Genomic DNA, 16170 nt, shown 5'->3' on the forward strand with positions numbered 1-16170 from the left:
TTTTAAAGTTTCCACTTGACAGAAATGTGTTTTTGTTGGAGATTCCCGAGGTTCGCACGGTGTCATCCTCCTGAAAAGGAAACACCTTGTGGCGTCAGGTGAGCTGCAAAAGGTGCTGTCAGTCACATGACCCTGAGCCTCAGCAGGAAGTCTGACCCCTTCATAATAAAAGCATGTTCTTCACCTGCACTAATCAGGCTGAGAACACGCTGGGCTGGAGTCACGTGATCGACTTGTAGTTCAAACACAGCTGTTTCCTTTCCTGAGTTCTTATCACATCTCCTAAACACATTTCCTCCACCTCACAACGTTTCTAACAAGGAAAAGTGGTTAGGAAAGGAGGTAGGAGACCACTGAGTGTATGTGAACGTGAAGGGCTTTTATTGTGAAATGCAGGGTAGGGAAAAGTTGTTCCGCACATGCGCGGTAGAGATCCTGCGTGAGCAGCGACTAGTCAGTTTAATAAGTTTGATGATTTGTTTAAAATACAGAACAAAAGTAAACAAAGTAGGACGGTAGGGCATCATGGCGGCTTTATGAACGGTAAGAGGCGGGAACACGGGGGCGACGGTCAGAGGGAGGACATCAACAGGAGGAGGACCGGAAGCTGTTTGAAAGCCGTGAGCGGGAGTTTGTCAGCAGGGGGAGAAACCGGCACCCGGAGCGAAGACATGGACCCCCTGCAGGAGCTCCTGGACCGGGTCAAGCCCAGCACCGAGGCGGTGAGTCCCAGTCTGACCCTGTTTGCCCGAACTGAGCGATAAATAACAGTCTACGTACACGCACAGCCCTGCGTACGTAGACTGTCTGCGTCATGACGTAAGGCAGAGTTCAGTTCAGTTCATTTTTATTTCAAACATTTCAAACATGTGCCTTCACAATCATTACAAAATATCATTCCAGTATTTGTTTGAAAAGGAGTAGGCTGAAGTATTTACTTATTTGTCCCTACCCCTTCAAGTTTTACCTGTCATTCATTTAATTTTTTTTTGTCTTAAATTAAACAAACAACATATGAAACATATGAAGTAAAACAAAACATAACATACATAAATCAAAAACAAGAAATTAGCAAGCCCCACCACAGTATAGTTTCTTTCATATGAAAAATACAGAATGTGTATATTTGCAGATACACAAGTTATGGAAAAACAACAAACCAAAACAAAAAAACAACCAAAAAAGAACCACAACACCATTACCAGCTACATTACCGTCCTGGGTTAACCCCGTTTTCTTCATTCTTATACTTATTTAAAATTAGGTTTTTATATTTTACTTTAAACTGTTTTATGTTTTGACTGTCTTTTATTTCTTCTGTTAGACTGTTCCATAATTTAACTCCTGCAATTGACATAGTTCTTAAAGTTGTTCTAGCACTTTGTATTTTTAAATTCCATTTCCCTCTTAAGTTATACCCACCTTCTCTTTCTATGAACAATTTACAGATTTCTTTGGGAAGCAATTTATTTCTGACTTTATACATTATTTGCGTTGTTTTAAGCTTCACCAAGTCTTGGAATTTAATAGCTTGCATTTTGACAAAGAGTGCATTTGTATGGTCCCTGTACCCTACATTATTTATTAATCTAATGGCCCTTTTCTGTATTATAGTTATTGTTTGTGTGTTACTTTTGTATGTGTTTCCCCAGACCTCTACACAGTAGCTCATATATGGCAGTAGTAAAGCACAGTATAAAATGTGCAGTGCTTTCTGATCCAACATATGCTTTGCTTTCCCCAGGACGGCAATGCCCCGTGCCAGTTTCCCCCGAACATAAGTAATGTGTGGCTTCCAACAGAGCTTGTGGTCAATGATCACCCCAAGAAATTTTATTTCATTGACTCTTTCTAAATATACATTGTCAACACATATTTCTACTTCGATGTTTTTCTTTTGGTTTCCAAACAACATGAATTTGGTTTTATCTAGATTCAATGATAATTTATTTATATCAAACCACTTCTTTAATATCGTTAATTCCTGTGTGATCATCTCCAAAACCTGTGGCAATTCCTCTCCTGAACACAGTATGTTTGTGTCATCTGCAAATATTACAAACTTTAAAATCTCCGATACTCTGCAGATATCATTTAAGTACATAATAAACATTTTTGGACCCAGTACTGAACCTTGAGGTACTCCACAAGCTATATCCATCAAATTAGATTTATATTCATTTATTTGTACATATTGTTGCCTATTCCCTACATAGCTTTTTAACCATTCCAAAACCACTCCCCTAAACCCGTACTTTTCCAGTTTTTTTAATAGAATTTCATGATTCACAGTATCAAACGCCCTCTTTAGATCTAAGAAAACTCCGAGCGCATACCTCTTATTATCCATACATTCCGTTATCTTTTCCATTAAATCTATCAGTGCCAAAGCTGTTGATCTGTTGTTTCTGAACCCATACTGACTATCTGTCATTAATTCATATTTTTCCACAAAACTGTCAAATCTTTTTATGAAGAGTTTTTCCAGTATCTTAGAGAACTGGGAGAGTATTGACACTGGTCTATAGTTTGTAAAATGATGTCTTTCACCGGTTTTGTAAATGGGAATAACTTTAGCAACTTTCATTTTTTGTGGAAAAACTCCTTTTTGAAACAACAAGTTGAATATATATTTTAATGGTTTTACGATACCATCAATAACTGTCTTTACCGTTACCATATCAATATCATTCCAGTCTGTACTGGTTTTGTTCTTAAGTCCTCTAACTATGTCATAAATCTCTTTCTCTTCCACTGCTCTTAAAAACATTGAGCTACTATTCCTTTCAATATTTTCACCAGTGTCCCTTTCTATTCCATCAACCTTTATTTCTTCTGCCAGTTTTGGCCCTATGTTTACGAAGAATTCATTAAAGCCATTTACTATCTCCTCCATGTTATTAATACTTCTTGTCCCTTCTATAAAGTACCCAGGGTAATCATTATTCCTTGATTCATTTTTGATTATTCTGTTTAATACATTCCATATATCTCTTGTGTTATCTTTATTGTGTTCTAACCTTTTAATGAAATACTCTCTTTTACAGGATCTCATTATATTAGTTAATTTATTTTTGTAAGTTTTATACTTCATTTCAGTTTCTATTGTTCTCTCTTTTATGAATTCTCGATATAGGGTATTCTTTTTTTTGCTGGCATTTTATAGTCCTTTTGTCATCCATGGTCTTCCTGCATAGTTGTGTTTCCTATTGATTTCAATTACTGGGCAGTTTTTATCAAGTAATGTGTTAAATGTTCTTAAAAATCCTTCGTAAGCTTTATTAACTTCTGTTTGTTCATATACAATATTCCAATCTTGCTTTAAAAGTTCATTTCTAAGACAATTTAAGGTCTTCTCTGTTCTTATTCTTTTGTAAATAATCTTATGTCCATCGTTGTTCACTTTATAATGGCAATTATACGATGCAAAGACTGGTAAATGGTCACTTATATCATTGATTAACAGCCCACTTTTTATCTTTCCTTCTATTATATTTGTAAATATATTATCTAATAGAGTTGCACAATGAGATGTTATTCTGGTCGGTCTTGTTATCAGTGGAAATAAACCGATGCTGTACATGGAATCAATAAATTCTTCTGTACTCTTATTATGATTTGGATTCAATAAGTCAATATTAAAGTCCCCACAAATAAACATTCTTTTCTGATTTATATTTGTAAATAAGTCCTCCATATTATCCTTAAATATCTCAATCTTAGATCCTGGTGTTCTATATATACAACTGACAATTAGGTTTTTCCTTTTTTCTATACTTATTTCCACTGATAAACATTCCATCACTCCATCAATAACAGTCGTCATTCTTCCCATTCTTTTGTACTTTAGGTTTTTATCAATGTAAAGTGCCACCCCACCTCCTTTCTTGTTGATCCTGTCTACATGAAGGAATTCATATCCATTTATTTTAAAGTCTTCTTCTTTTCCAGGAGTTATCCAGGTCTCCGATATGGCTATCACATTGAATGGCTGTTCAAACTGTGTTATGTAGTCTTTGATGGATTGAAAGTTTGCATATAAGCTTCGACTATTAAAGTGAACCATTGTTATACCCTGTTCTACCTTGAATTCCTTTTTAAGTTGCTCATTTGTATAATAATTGCATTCATTTGTCTTATTGTTAAAGAAATTACAATCAGGATCTATGTTGCTGTCATACATCAATGTCTTATTTTCAATATCTATATGAGTTGTTAGTTGAAAATTGTCAGACATCTGCGTTGGTTGTGCACTTGGACGGTCCCATCATATTTAGCACTGCTTTGCATAGGGATGGGTATCGAAAACCGGTTCTTGTTGAGAACCGGTTCCCACTGTTTCAATTCCTTGGAATCGTTTGCCACTTTTAAAAACGATTCCCTTATCGATTCCAGTCGCCCCGAATGACGTCATCACGTTGAGTAGCGTCTTTTACCCAGTAGGAAACACGGCGCCTGAGCGGCACAAACGCTCAAAAGTTTGGTTACACTTTATGAGAAAGGATGACAACAGGGCAACGTGCAATACTTGCAAAGTAGATATTTCATCAAAGGGAGGAAACACTACGAATATGCAAAAGCATTTGCTCAAAAAACACGCGATTGCTTTCAACGAATGTCGTGTTTTTGATCCGCTCCGGACTAGCGAAGCTCAACCCAGCAGCAGCGGTAGCGTTTCCACGTCCTCTCCCGTTAATACTGCAGGTAACTAATCAATTAGCATTGCATATTATGTTAGCGCGATTTACCTTATTACAAAACCTGCTATTACTGTGCATTTAGTGACCATGATGAGACAGACAGAGTCTGGCTGGCTCAGATGCTGGCAGTTCTCGCTGCAGTCTACCAGTAGCGTCTCCTTTCAGGCCAGGATAGACGAATGTCACCGAGCAGTGACTCAGTTTGTGGTCAAGGACTTGCACCCATTTGCCACAGCAGATGCCCCGATTTCACTTTGGTAAGTGAATGTGTTTAATTGTAGGCAGGGACATTACTGGATATTCTTGTGTAATTGCTACAGAATAATTTATGTTAAACTTTGTTATTGCTACAGAAGAATATTTATTTTATTATTTTACATATACCATTTTTTTTCCTGGGGACCCTGTGACACCCCATTGAAGAGCCGTAGGCTGTGGCTCTCTTAAGATCTCACTGTTGGGTTTGTAAGGCCATGTTACTCCTAAATTTCTATCTTGTTCAAAGAGAAGATATAAAACAAAGTTCTAAGCTAATCGACTTTAGTGTTCTCCTTTTTAAAAAAAAAAGAATCGATAAGAGAATCGATAAGGAATCGAATCGTTAAACAGAATCGAAAATGGAATCGGAATCGTTAAAATCTTATCAATACCCATCCCTAGCTTTGCATTTATCAGTTATATTTTTCTAGTTCCGTCATCTCTTTGATGACTAGAACCTTAGCCTGCTCTGGTGTTCCATTTAACTTAATGAATATTTTACAGTCTGACGTCCAAGTTGACTGTATTTTCTTCTGTTTTCTTAATATTCTTGCTTGTCTTGCAATGTCTGCATTTTTCTTGATTAGGTGTTCATTTAAATAAACATTTGTACCTTTTAGCTTTCTTCCTTGCTTGAGCAGTTCTTTTTTCTGTTTTCTATTAACAAAATGAATGATAATGGCAGGAAGAGGATGGCATCCCTCAATATTTTTACTGTCCATTTTGATACCTTTGCTTTTAAAGAAGGCCATTACCTGCTCTTCCAAAGAGCGTAGCTCTTGCTCGGGTGGCTCCCCTCTCTCTGATGCTGCTACCCGTGCGTATGTCTGATGCTTGGTTTCCAGTCCTGTCACTATCACATCATTTACTCTTGAATATTGTTCCAGATCTGACACCCGTCCTTCCAGCATAGCAATCTTCTTGTCCTTTTCCTCGCTCTGCCTTCTTAGTTCTTTAATATCATCCATTAAATTGAGTATCAGATTTTGTTGTTTTGAAATTGTTGTTATTTCTTCAGACATAAAGTTTAGGGATTTCTTTATGTCCTCCAGTTCCTCCTCATTAACGTTGCTCCTCTTAGGCGGCATCTTAACGGCGTTAAGGCCCGCTGGTTGCGAAGCACCCTTGAGGGTTGCCGAAACCCGGCCTGTCCTGGCAATTAAGAGCAGCAGCCGATCGCTGTTTCGAGCTAATTCTATAGCAGAAATCCACACAGAAAAGAGAATATAAGGATGTGAGCCTGTTCTACATTTATTATTGTGACCTCCGACCTGCTGCTTTGTTTCTTTAGGAGTCCCTGTGGTTAAAGAGCATCTTCACCTCCATCTCTGAACACCTGAGTCCTGTGGTGTGTAGCTCCGCCCCCTCGCAGACAGGTGAGTTCCTGTTTGTTTGAAACAGCTGGCTGATAAATCAGCTGTACTTTAAATCCTTAATGACGATGTCCACTTATGAAACCAAATACTATTTAAACCATTATTTAAACAGTGAAAGCAGGGCTCACCTGCCCTCACAGGTGTCATCAGAGCAGTCCAGTGTGTAGATGTGAGTGTGGTTCAAAGGTCAGAGCCATGAAGGTGACCGACTGTCAGTGAGGAACAGGGAGGACTAAGAGTCTGAGGATGAAGAGCAGCTGCTTCCTCAGGTGGTCCCACCTGTTCACACACCAGCTCTGGTGTCCACTTCAGGTGTTCTCAGTGGGCGGGGCTTCAGTTGTTTATGTTTGTGTTTACCCTTTAAACTTTGTTTTCCCAGGTAACCACGGTGACCTCAGCCTCTTTGATCTGAGCATGTGTGCGGTGCAGGCGATCCAGCAGCAGATGTGTGTGGCCCACAGCTTACCTGTCAGCTACAGGTAACGCCCGCTGACATCATCGCTGTAGCAGGTCACGTGACCTGGCCTTACCGCTGTCCTCCCGTCTGTCCGCAGGCTGCTGTCCGTCTCCCAGCTCGTCTCCCAGCAGCACCTGGCCTGCGTCAGCAACCTGTCCTGGAGCACCAATCAGCAGAGAGCCTGGGCCAGGGAGGCGGAGCTCGCCGTGCCGGGTCAGAGGGCGCTGCCGAGGGTCAACCTGCTGCTGATTGGCTGTCTGAGAGAAGGCCCTGACGGAGAGTACAGGCTGACGGACGCCAGCGGCAGCGTCATGTGTGAGGTGAGTCAGAGGGGGAGGAGCCTAACCTTAACCCATGGTCCATCAGCTGGTTAGTTCTCAGGAGCTTCTTCACAGCAGCGTCACTAAACCGGATCTGGTCAGAACTGATGGTAACGAGGTCACAACAAACTGCAGGTGTTCATGTGCAACGTGAATGAAATCGAATTCCTCGAAATGAATCGACACAAGTGCTGATAGAGTCTGGTCATCACACGCTTCTCTGCTGATGTTTACATCAGCATGAAACAAGCAAACAAGCTCAACAGCTGACTTTCATTTCTGTAACTCAGAAACATCAGGACTTGTTAAATGTGAGCTGTGTTTATATGGATTCACTTAGCTGATCGATAAGTAAGGATGTAAAGACAGAGTCTGTCAGCAAGTGAGTAACTGTGCTGGCACAGACGTGATGACAGCAGAGCTTTATAAAGATGTGGAGCCTCCTCCTCACATAAAGTATACAGATAGCATCACCTGCAGTAACCTGACAGATTACAGTCAGACAGCTGCAGCAGGCTCAGTGTGGTCCTAGCATCACCGCACGGATTAATGACTCACAGTACTTGAAATGTGCAATTCCCTTGTGTTCTTATTGCTATTTATTCTATTCATCCCATTTCTATACTCTGTATTTGTATATGTGTATATTTCTGCTCACCTTCTGTAACTTCTGTCGGTCCTGGGCTGTTGGAAACCGAATTTCCTGGAGGAACGCAGCCGAGGGATCAATAAAGTTTCATCTAATCAGATCAGATCTAATCTAATCTAATCTAATCTGATCTGATCTGATCTGATCTGATCTAATCTAATCTGATCTAATCTAATCTGATCTAATGCAGCTATTAAACAAACGGCATCACTGCAGATCAGAGCTGATGAAGCTGTCATCATCAGTACAGGCTTCCAGCATCCACCCAGGACACACTCCGCCTCTCTCTCACCCGCGTCTCTCTCTCTCCCTCATCCAGTGCCTGTCTCTCTCGCCCCGGTGGCTCGATCGTCCTGTTTTCCTCCCTCACTGGAACTACATCCCCCACAATGCATCGGGCCAGGAAGAGGCCGCAGGCTTCTTGGAGCTGATTGGCTCCCCTGTCCTGTTGTGTCCTGGTGCTGAGCAAGGATTGGCTGCTGCTCCTGGAAGGGTGGAGCTAAGCGGAGCGGTGGGAGTCGGAGAGGCCGGCAGGCTGCTGAGGCACAGGTGGGTCACATGACCTCTGAACTGCAGCGGAGTTTCTGAGCAGTGTGTGTGACAGATGTGTGTGTGTGTGCTCCAGGGTCAAAGGTCAGCGGCTGAGCGTGTTCGGAGAGGTGGGCTCAGTCTGCCCTCTGCTGGCCGTGGCAGGAACGACCTTCTTTTGCTTCACGCTGACGGATGAGTCGCGCTCGCTGCCCGTGCTCGTACAGGTACCAGCTCTCTGAGGATGATGATGGTGAGGAGGGACGATGAAGCTCAGTGTGTGTGTGTGCAGGACAGCAGCCGGCTCAGCTGGATCCAGCGTGTGTGTGTCGGGCAGAGCGTGTGTGTGACAGCTCTACGTGTGTGTGCGCTACGAGGCTGGAGAGGAAACAACATCCTGTGTGTGACGAAGCGCTCCGAGCTGCACGCCGACTACATGCACACACAGGAACACACACAGGAACACACACACTCTGAGTCCCTGCTGTCACAGCCTGCTGAGGACGACTGTGAGGAGGCGGAGCATGAGGAGGTGGAGCTGGACCAATCAGCTGTGAGGATAAAGCAATCCAAAGTCATCAGCTACCAGGTGAGAGTGCTGTGAGCTCTGATTGGCTACCACAGGTTTGTACCTGTGTGCTGATTACTAAGCCTCCTCTGCTGTGATAGGGCACGGTGACTGAGGTTGTGAGTGAGGGGGCGGGGCTCTACGTGCTGGATGGGAAGGTGGGTCTGTGCGTGGCCTATCAGCCGGCGGCGAAGAGGAAGCTGAGGGCGGGAGACAGAGTGGAGGTGAGTCACATGATGTGACATCATCATGCCCGTTTGTGTTCGTGGCAGCCACGACTAATAAAGTTTGATGGTTCCTCCTCCTGCAGTTGCATCACGCCCACTTCCTGTACCGGCCCTGCCCGGACTTCCCTCCCAGCATGCTTTGCACCTGCCTGCGCTCCAGCCTGAGGGTGACGACCTTCAGCAGGGCGGGAGGCTCGCCACCCGACAACCGCTGCCCGGGAGATGGGGCGTTACCACGGTTACTGCTGCAGAGAAACACAGATGTGTCCGATTACCTGTGGACCTGTCACCTAAGCTCGCAGCTGGCACACAGGTGAGGCTCCACCCACCACCACCTGTCCACAGTCAGAGACAGCAGAGCCTAACCTTTGTCCTCCTGTCCTCCGCTGGCTCTGGCTTGTTTCCTGGTCCTGGTTCTGGTCTTGGTCCTCAGTCTGGTCCAAGGTGTGTGGAGGCAGCAGTGTGTGTGCTTGCTGTCCTGGAGGCTGATGGAGACTCTGAGCAGAGCTGGAGGACGAGGACGCAGAGACATCTACGCTGAGATGCTGGACGAGCCTCACACCTGTCCTGTGACGCAGGTAGGTCCCACTCTCACCTGTCTTCCTTACAGGTGAGTGTGGAGCATGCTCAGTGTGCTCTGTGTCCCTGCAGTACAGCGTGTCCTCGGCGGTCCGGCAGTACCTCGGTGTGTCGGAGCTCCTGGAGTCCCTGCAGACTGGCTGCTGGTCTTCGGCCCCTCTGAGCTCTCTGCTGCCCCCTGATGGCTCCAACCTGACCTCCGCCCAGATCAACGGGTTCCTGTCCTGGTCTTGCAGGACTCTGTCCTCCGAGCCTCGGGGTGGAGACGCTGTCAGGTAAGGTGACAGCAGCTCCCACATGAAGTCGTGTGATTACGTACCAATGGTTTTTGCCGGTTTGTGTGTCAGGCAGCGCCCCCTGCTGCTGGTCGGCGTGCTGGAGCTGCCGTCACAGACGTCTGAGTTCAAACACTCGATGCAGCTCAGAGACGCCGCGGGAGCTGCAGCCTGCGTGCTGACGGAGAGCAGCGAGGAGGAGGAGGGAGCGCAGAGGGCGGTCTTTAACAGCGCCTGGATCGGTACAATGCACGCACACAGACACACACACAGGGACACACAGCTTTATTCTTTAATGTGTGTGTGTGTGTGTGCTGCAGGTTGTCTGGTGGGTGTGGTGCAGTTCACCATGGTGACAGAGAGATTCCTCCAATCAGATTTCCCCTCCTACCAACACCTGGACCAGGACAGGTTCATCACACACAAACACTGCAGGTACACACACACACAACCTGCAGCATGCTGACTGCTCATTGGTCCACTCTCTGTGATGTAAGAGGGCGTCTGATTGGTTCAGGGTGTGAGCTTCCTTCCTGGTTGTAAACATTATGAGTTAAATAAAGCTGGGTTCAATTCACAGGGTTTACCTGCAGTTCTCTCTGGACCACCTGCACATCCTGAGTCCATCTGTTGCCATGGAGACACACCTGAGACACAAGGGGGAGGAGCCAGGAGGGGATGTCACTGCCAGGAAGCAGACAGTAGAAGAAGCAGAAGAGACTGCTGGGAGTAAGAGGAGGAGAAGAGAAGAAGAAGAAGCCAACTCCGGCAACCCCTGGCTCTGTGTCTCCATGGTGATCAGGGTGGAGCAGAAGGAGGGTGTGTCCTGGAGGAATACAGGGGCGGAGGCAGAGGATCAGGAGGCAGGGCTGAGACTGTGCTTCTCAGTGAAAGCTGCTGTGATTGGTCCAGTGGTCAGCTGGAGGCGGGACCCAAAGAATGAGCCAATGACAGAGAAAGAAAGTGAACAAAAGCAGGAGAGAAAGGTGAGAGACGCACCTGTGTGTGTTTACCTGAGCTCACCTGGATACACAGTTACGTGTGTGTGTGTGTGTGTGTGTGTGTGTGTGTGTGTGCAGGTGGTGCTGGTGTTCTCAGGTGTGTGTACGCGGTGGTTTCCTGTCCTCCAGCCTGGATGTTTCTACAGACTCATCGCCGCTAACACTCAGGTATCAACCCAGCTTTGATGATGTCACTAAGGGGCGTGGCCAGAGGTTTCCCTCATCGGTCTCTGCTCTCTGATATTAGTACACATGAACACGTTTTTCAGCTTTAACTGTAGCTGTTCACACACTGAGGTTAATTATGGAGTTCCACAGGGTTCAGTGCTTGGACCAGTTCTGTTTACATTATACATGCTTCCCTTAGGCAGCATCATCAAAACACAGCTTACATTTTTACTGCTATGCAGATGACTCCCACCATTCCTGTTTGTGGGGAGTTGATCTGACCTGAATCCTTGCAGCTGATTGGCCCATGTGTCTGTCAATCAGGATCCCAGTGTTCTGATTGGCTGTGGAGTTTCTGAGCGCAGTGGGGTGGATCTCCACGCTGAGTCAACCCTACAAGTCAGACGTGGTTGGAGATTCCACACTCTGACACGCCCACTGCTGCTGCCCACCTGCAGACAGGTAACACTCGGTTTGCTCCCCATCTTCCTCCAGGACCCTTAAACTTTTTTTTTTAGAGATTGACAGACCATGTCACTTTCACGCATTGCATTGTGGGTACAAGTGGCAACAAAATCAAAACACTGCATCAAGCGCTAGCATTTCCAGCACTTTGGGGTCCTTCGGGACTAAGTAAAGAATACAAATACAGGCCATTTACCGTTTATTTAGCTGTTGTTAAATATTTTATCTCCTGTACAGGCCAACACAATCTGTTTGTCGTTTCAGGTTGTAGTGTTACACAACATTTTCAGATCTAATATAAATAAAATGAGTGTTTCGTAATTCATTCAATTTATTGTCTTTATTTATAACTGGCATCATTGTTTCATTCTATTATAGAATCTTACAAGAAAGAAGCAACATTGTAAAAATCCATCAGCTTTATTAGCTGCTTCCTGAAAAACAAATCAACAATGCAAAGAAAAAAAACTTTGCTAACAACAAACTGGAAAACAGTTATTCATCACTTGCTTGCTTCAGTACAACCCTTGGGCACATATATGCGGACGTTTCGTGGCTGTTTCGATATCGCTCTCTCTCTTAACCAATCAGATCTGGCTGTGGTAGCAGCTTTAAACTCGGTATGACCCAGGCTGATAGAGGGGCCAGTCTGGATCACATTCCTGCATTTTGTTTCTGGTTTTCCTACAAAACACAACAAACATTAGCCCGCAAAGCCACAGTGAACAAAGCAGCATAGCAACGAATTCAATTCAAATCAATATAAGACTTATTTGTAACCTACATCATCAATCATGTTGTGATAAATTACGTAATAACTCCAACAGAAGACTTAATAATACAACACAGTTAATAATACAGCAGCTTCTTGCCATTTTTGTGTTTCTTTTTATTACTGTGTGACTGTTTTCGTGTGAAAGCCTGCGTGCGCTAGTACCGCTTGCCACTCGTTCCCACAATCCTTTGCGGTTTTACCCCAGAATGACGTCATATTTTTAATGTCTCTTCTCTGTGTTTTCAGGCCGTCCCACCCACAGTCTTGTCCGTCTCAGAGGTCTTAGACTGCAGGTAAACTGCTCGTCCCTCACTGAGTCGCCCCCTGTGGCCATCTGAGGAACTGCAGCTGCACACACACTCTCTTACTGGTGTGTGTGTGTGTGTGTGTGTGTGTGTGTGTGTGTGTTTCAGCTCAGAGCTGGTGTGTTTTCAGGGTGTGGTGTCTGAAAGGATCAGTGTGAACAACAGGACCGCCCACTCTGGACACACACACTCAGGTACAAACACACAGGTGGTTTGTGTATCAGGCTTTTCTGCTGTGAAGTTGTAACATGGGGATCTATGGAGGCGACTCACTGCTGCCTCTGCTGGACACTAGAGGAACTGCAGGCATCAGTGCTTCAGGTCTGAGTCTCAGGTCTGACTGTTAGCTGAATGTGTGTGTGCAGGTGTGCGTCTCACTCTTTGTGACCAAGCTGGGAGGAGTCTGCAGGTGTACCTGGACCTAAGCCACACCCCCTACCCACCTGGCCTGTTGCCAGGTAACACTCTGCTGTTGTCTGGTTTCCAGAGGAGGCTGTCCAGGTGAGACACACATAGACAGGCTTATAAAAGTTTGGACTCTTTATTTGGACTCATTTCCAACAATGTCAGCCCCAATAAAGTTCTGGATCATCTTGCATCAATAGGCTGCTGGTTTTCTTTACTGGTTTCAGGTGTTACCAGTAAAATAGTTGTTTGATCATCTGGAAATGTACCCAGATTTATTTATTTAGACAGAGATCTTGACCCCCCAATGTTCAATACAAAGTCACGCCCATGGTTACGTACCTGTGCGGTTTACCTGTGTGTGTGTTTCAGGACAGGAAGTGTGTACTGCACGTACTTACCTGTCAGCTCCATAACTGTGGTCTCCCTGGGAGACACCAGGTAAGTTTACAGGTAAAGTCTGGTTCACGTGTTTGTCGTGCTGTTGTTTATTTGTTTGTTTGGTTTCTATCAGCTCGGCCCAGCCTCCTCCTCCTGCTCCCATCATGCACCTGGGTGAGTGGGCTCTGAGCAGCAAGCAGAGGTGCGCTGTGGGACAGGTCAAAGGTCACGTGGTGTGTTTCCTGTTCCTGCAACTGCAGTGGAGCTGCTCGCTGTGTGGCAGCGTGTACACACAGGTACTGCATAAAATACACACAGTGTGTACAGGATGTGTTTAGTGTCAGTTTCTCGGGTGCAGTGAAAGTACTCAGAGTGCTTCATGTGTTGTTAGCGTGTTGGTGGCGTGTTAGTGTTGGTGCAGTAAGTAAAGTGTCGTTTTGGAGGAAACTGCTCACGATTTCAGGTGTGTGTGTTTACCTGTTGCTCTCTCTCTCTCAGGGCTGCAGCAGCTCTCAGTGTCACTCGACCTCGTCAGTGTTTCAGTCCAAAGCAAAGTAAGAGCAGCTTCCTGTTGAGCTCACCTGCTGATACGTGTTAATCACCTGGATGAGTCAGGTGACAGTCACATGATCAAACCATGTGGCTCTGCTCTTCGATCAGGCTGGTGATCGATGACGGGACAGGTGAGGCTCACGTCTGCTTCTCAGCTGCTCTGGTTCCTGCTCTGCTGGGATTGGCTGATGCTCAGTGGGAGGGGCTTCAGAGAGCTCTCAGGGTCAGAGGTCACATCAGAGTCTTCCCTCGTGGGCAGAGCCAGGTCAGTAGCACCTGTCAGGTGTATATATTAACCTGTCACAGGTGAGTCACGTGCTCATCGTCGTCTTTAAACTTTATTTTGTCTTTAAAATTTAAGATGAGGCTTTAACTTTGAAAGGGCACATCCTGTTTGCATCCTGGTAACAGCTCCGTCTGCTCACACCTTACTGCTGAACTGGTTTTGGGGCGTGGCCACTTCCACCTTTAAAAGTCTGTAGGTGTGACGGACCCACGCTGGGCCCACGTGAACAGGAGGGAGGGGCCTTACAGCCGTGTGTTTCAGCGAGACTCAGGTCGTGCCCCTGACTCCACCCACTCGACCTGATGAAGCAGCAGGTGGTGTAGTTCTGAGGGTAATCAGGGCTGACTGTGAATGCCACACCTCCCACATGGAGGGTGGAGACCACAGGGGAGGGGCAGGACAGCGAGAGGCATTTAGGACTCGGGGCACACCAGGAGAACCCACAGGGCCCCTCCACCCACAGGTGGAGCTGTGTTAAAAGACCCTGCAGACTGAAACGTCCTGTGGTCAGAGGAGGTGAAACGAGAAGAAGATGCAGCTACAACCCAAAGAACAGCGTCCACACAGTGAAGCACGGTGGGGACGCTGTGGGGGGGCCACCACAGAGAGAAACAGGCGTCCTGCAGGACGTTTCCACAGGGCCGAGCCGTGAGTCTGCAGAGACATAACCTCTGTGTCTGTCTCAGGTGTGTGACGGGGACGCTGACGACTTCCTCCTCCACTTCCTGTTGTGTCTGTGCAGCAGCGATGTCATGATTCGGCCGCTCAGCCTCACCTGCAGGAAACACACCAACCAGAGACCAGAAGGTAACCCCACCCTCACACACCACCCTCACCACCCTGACTGCAACCTTCAGAGTGTGTGTGTGTGTTTCAGAGGTGAGGAGGTTCACTCGAGGAGACAGAGAGTTCCTGACCAGACTGGCTCCTCCCCTTCAGCTCACCTGTCTGCACCTCCACCCTGACTGAGCTCCACCTGCTTCGTTCTGACTTCATCTGTTCTACGTGTTCGTACAAATAAAACTTTATAGTTCCTCCTCCTGTCACACGGTATCTCACCTTCACTGACCCTGACGCTGGTGATCAGGGTCAGAGGTCACACGAAGCTCTCTGGGTTTAACAGGTCATGTGACCCTTCTACAGGAAGTGATCCCTGTGAGTGGCGCCCACATCGGAGACGTTCTCAGATGGTGATTCATGAAACCTAATTGGTAAAACTAAACACTGAACGTGTTTCGGTTTGTTTACAGAGGTCAGACGGTGAAAGCTTCAGCCTGACCAGGAAAGAATCAGTCCTCTTTAAATCACACTTACTTTAAATGAATTCCTCCTCACCTTCATGTGTTTTGTATTATTGCATCTTATACTGAAAGAGTTCATCCATCGACACATTTGAATCCTGCAACATTTCACCGTGTCAGTTTGTCATGAATTGGACTATTTTAGGATTTCAGTTCATCTTTCCAATAAAGCTGGCAGCTCTGACACAGCTGTTCTCTCTGAGGCTGTTTTGCATGTAAATAAAAGTGAAATAATTAAATGTTCTGTGAACAGACCATCCAGTGGAGCTCCTCAGGGCTCTGTGCTTTCACCACTTTGTTTTCTATGCTAATGAGTGTCAGAGCACGTCAGCATCAGTCCTTCAACATGGTCACAGCCTCTGATGAAGGTGTTCAAATGTGGCTTTTAATCCAGGTTTACACTTAAACAGTCTCCATGAAACGGGCCTCTGCCCTCATTCATCCTGGAGATCACTCGTCTAAACCAACCAACATAAAGAACGTGATGTTTTCAAAGCGAACACGTACACACAGTTGTTATGGATACGATTAAATTTAGGAGCGATGATTCGTGAAATCCTACATGTGTGTTCTAACATGCTTTAATGATGGCAC

At 45.7% G+C, this 16170-nt stretch overlaps 1 protein-coding gene across 2 annotated transcripts; it reads left to right on the plus strand.

The window, feature by feature from the left end:
* Positions 1–289: 289 nt before the first annotated feature.
* On the plus strand, positions 290–15766 carry LOC113019575 (CST complex subunit CTC1-like). Of its 2 annotated transcripts, XM_080299469.1 has the most exons (25): positions 290–722; positions 6250–6334; positions 6714–6813; positions 6889–7111; positions 8080–8309; positions 8386–8515; positions 8581–8877; positions 8958–9080; positions 9167–9396; positions 9517–9661; positions 9735–9937; positions 10010–10179; positions 10258–10372; positions 10518–10923; positions 11017–11106; positions 11431–11568; positions 12593–12639; positions 12760–12845; positions 13017–13152; positions 13429–13497; positions 13571–13733; positions 13936–13991; positions 14098–14254; positions 14962–15082; positions 15153–15766. In XM_080299469.1, exons 1-25 carry the CDS (start codon positions 537–539, stop codon positions 15242–15244), a joined length of 3798 nt encoding a protein of 1265 aa, XP_080155595.1. In that variant the 5' UTR covers positions 290–536; the 3' UTR covers positions 15245–15766. The 2 variants fall into 2 exon arrangements, with proteins under 2 accessions (XP_080155595.1, XP_080155596.1); XM_080299470.1 differs by lacking the exon at positions 6250–6334 and having other exon boundaries at positions 590–722.
* Positions 15767–16170: the final 404 nt, after the last annotated feature.

Source organism: Astatotilapia calliptera, chromosome 3 (genome assembly GCF_964374335.1).
Source record: "Astatotilapia calliptera chromosome 3, fAstCal68.1, whole genome shotgun sequence".
In the NCBI taxonomy this organism is placed as follows: Eukaryota; Metazoa; Chordata; class Actinopteri; order Cichliformes; family Cichlidae; genus Astatotilapia; species Astatotilapia calliptera.

Coding starts and splice junctions, on each gene's coding strand:
- LOC113019575 (XM_080299469.1), top strand. CDS start 537: ATGAACGGTAAGAGGCGGGAACACGGGGGCGACGGTCAGAGGGAGGAC. Junction 10,373..10,517: donor ATCACACACAAACACTGCAG/GTACACACACAC, acceptor TTCAATTCACAG/GGTTTACCTGCAGTTCTCTC. Junction 10,924..11,016: donor AACAAAAGCAGGAGAGAAAG/GTGAGAGACGCA, acceptor GTGTGTGTGCAG/GTGGTGCTGGTGTTCTCAGG.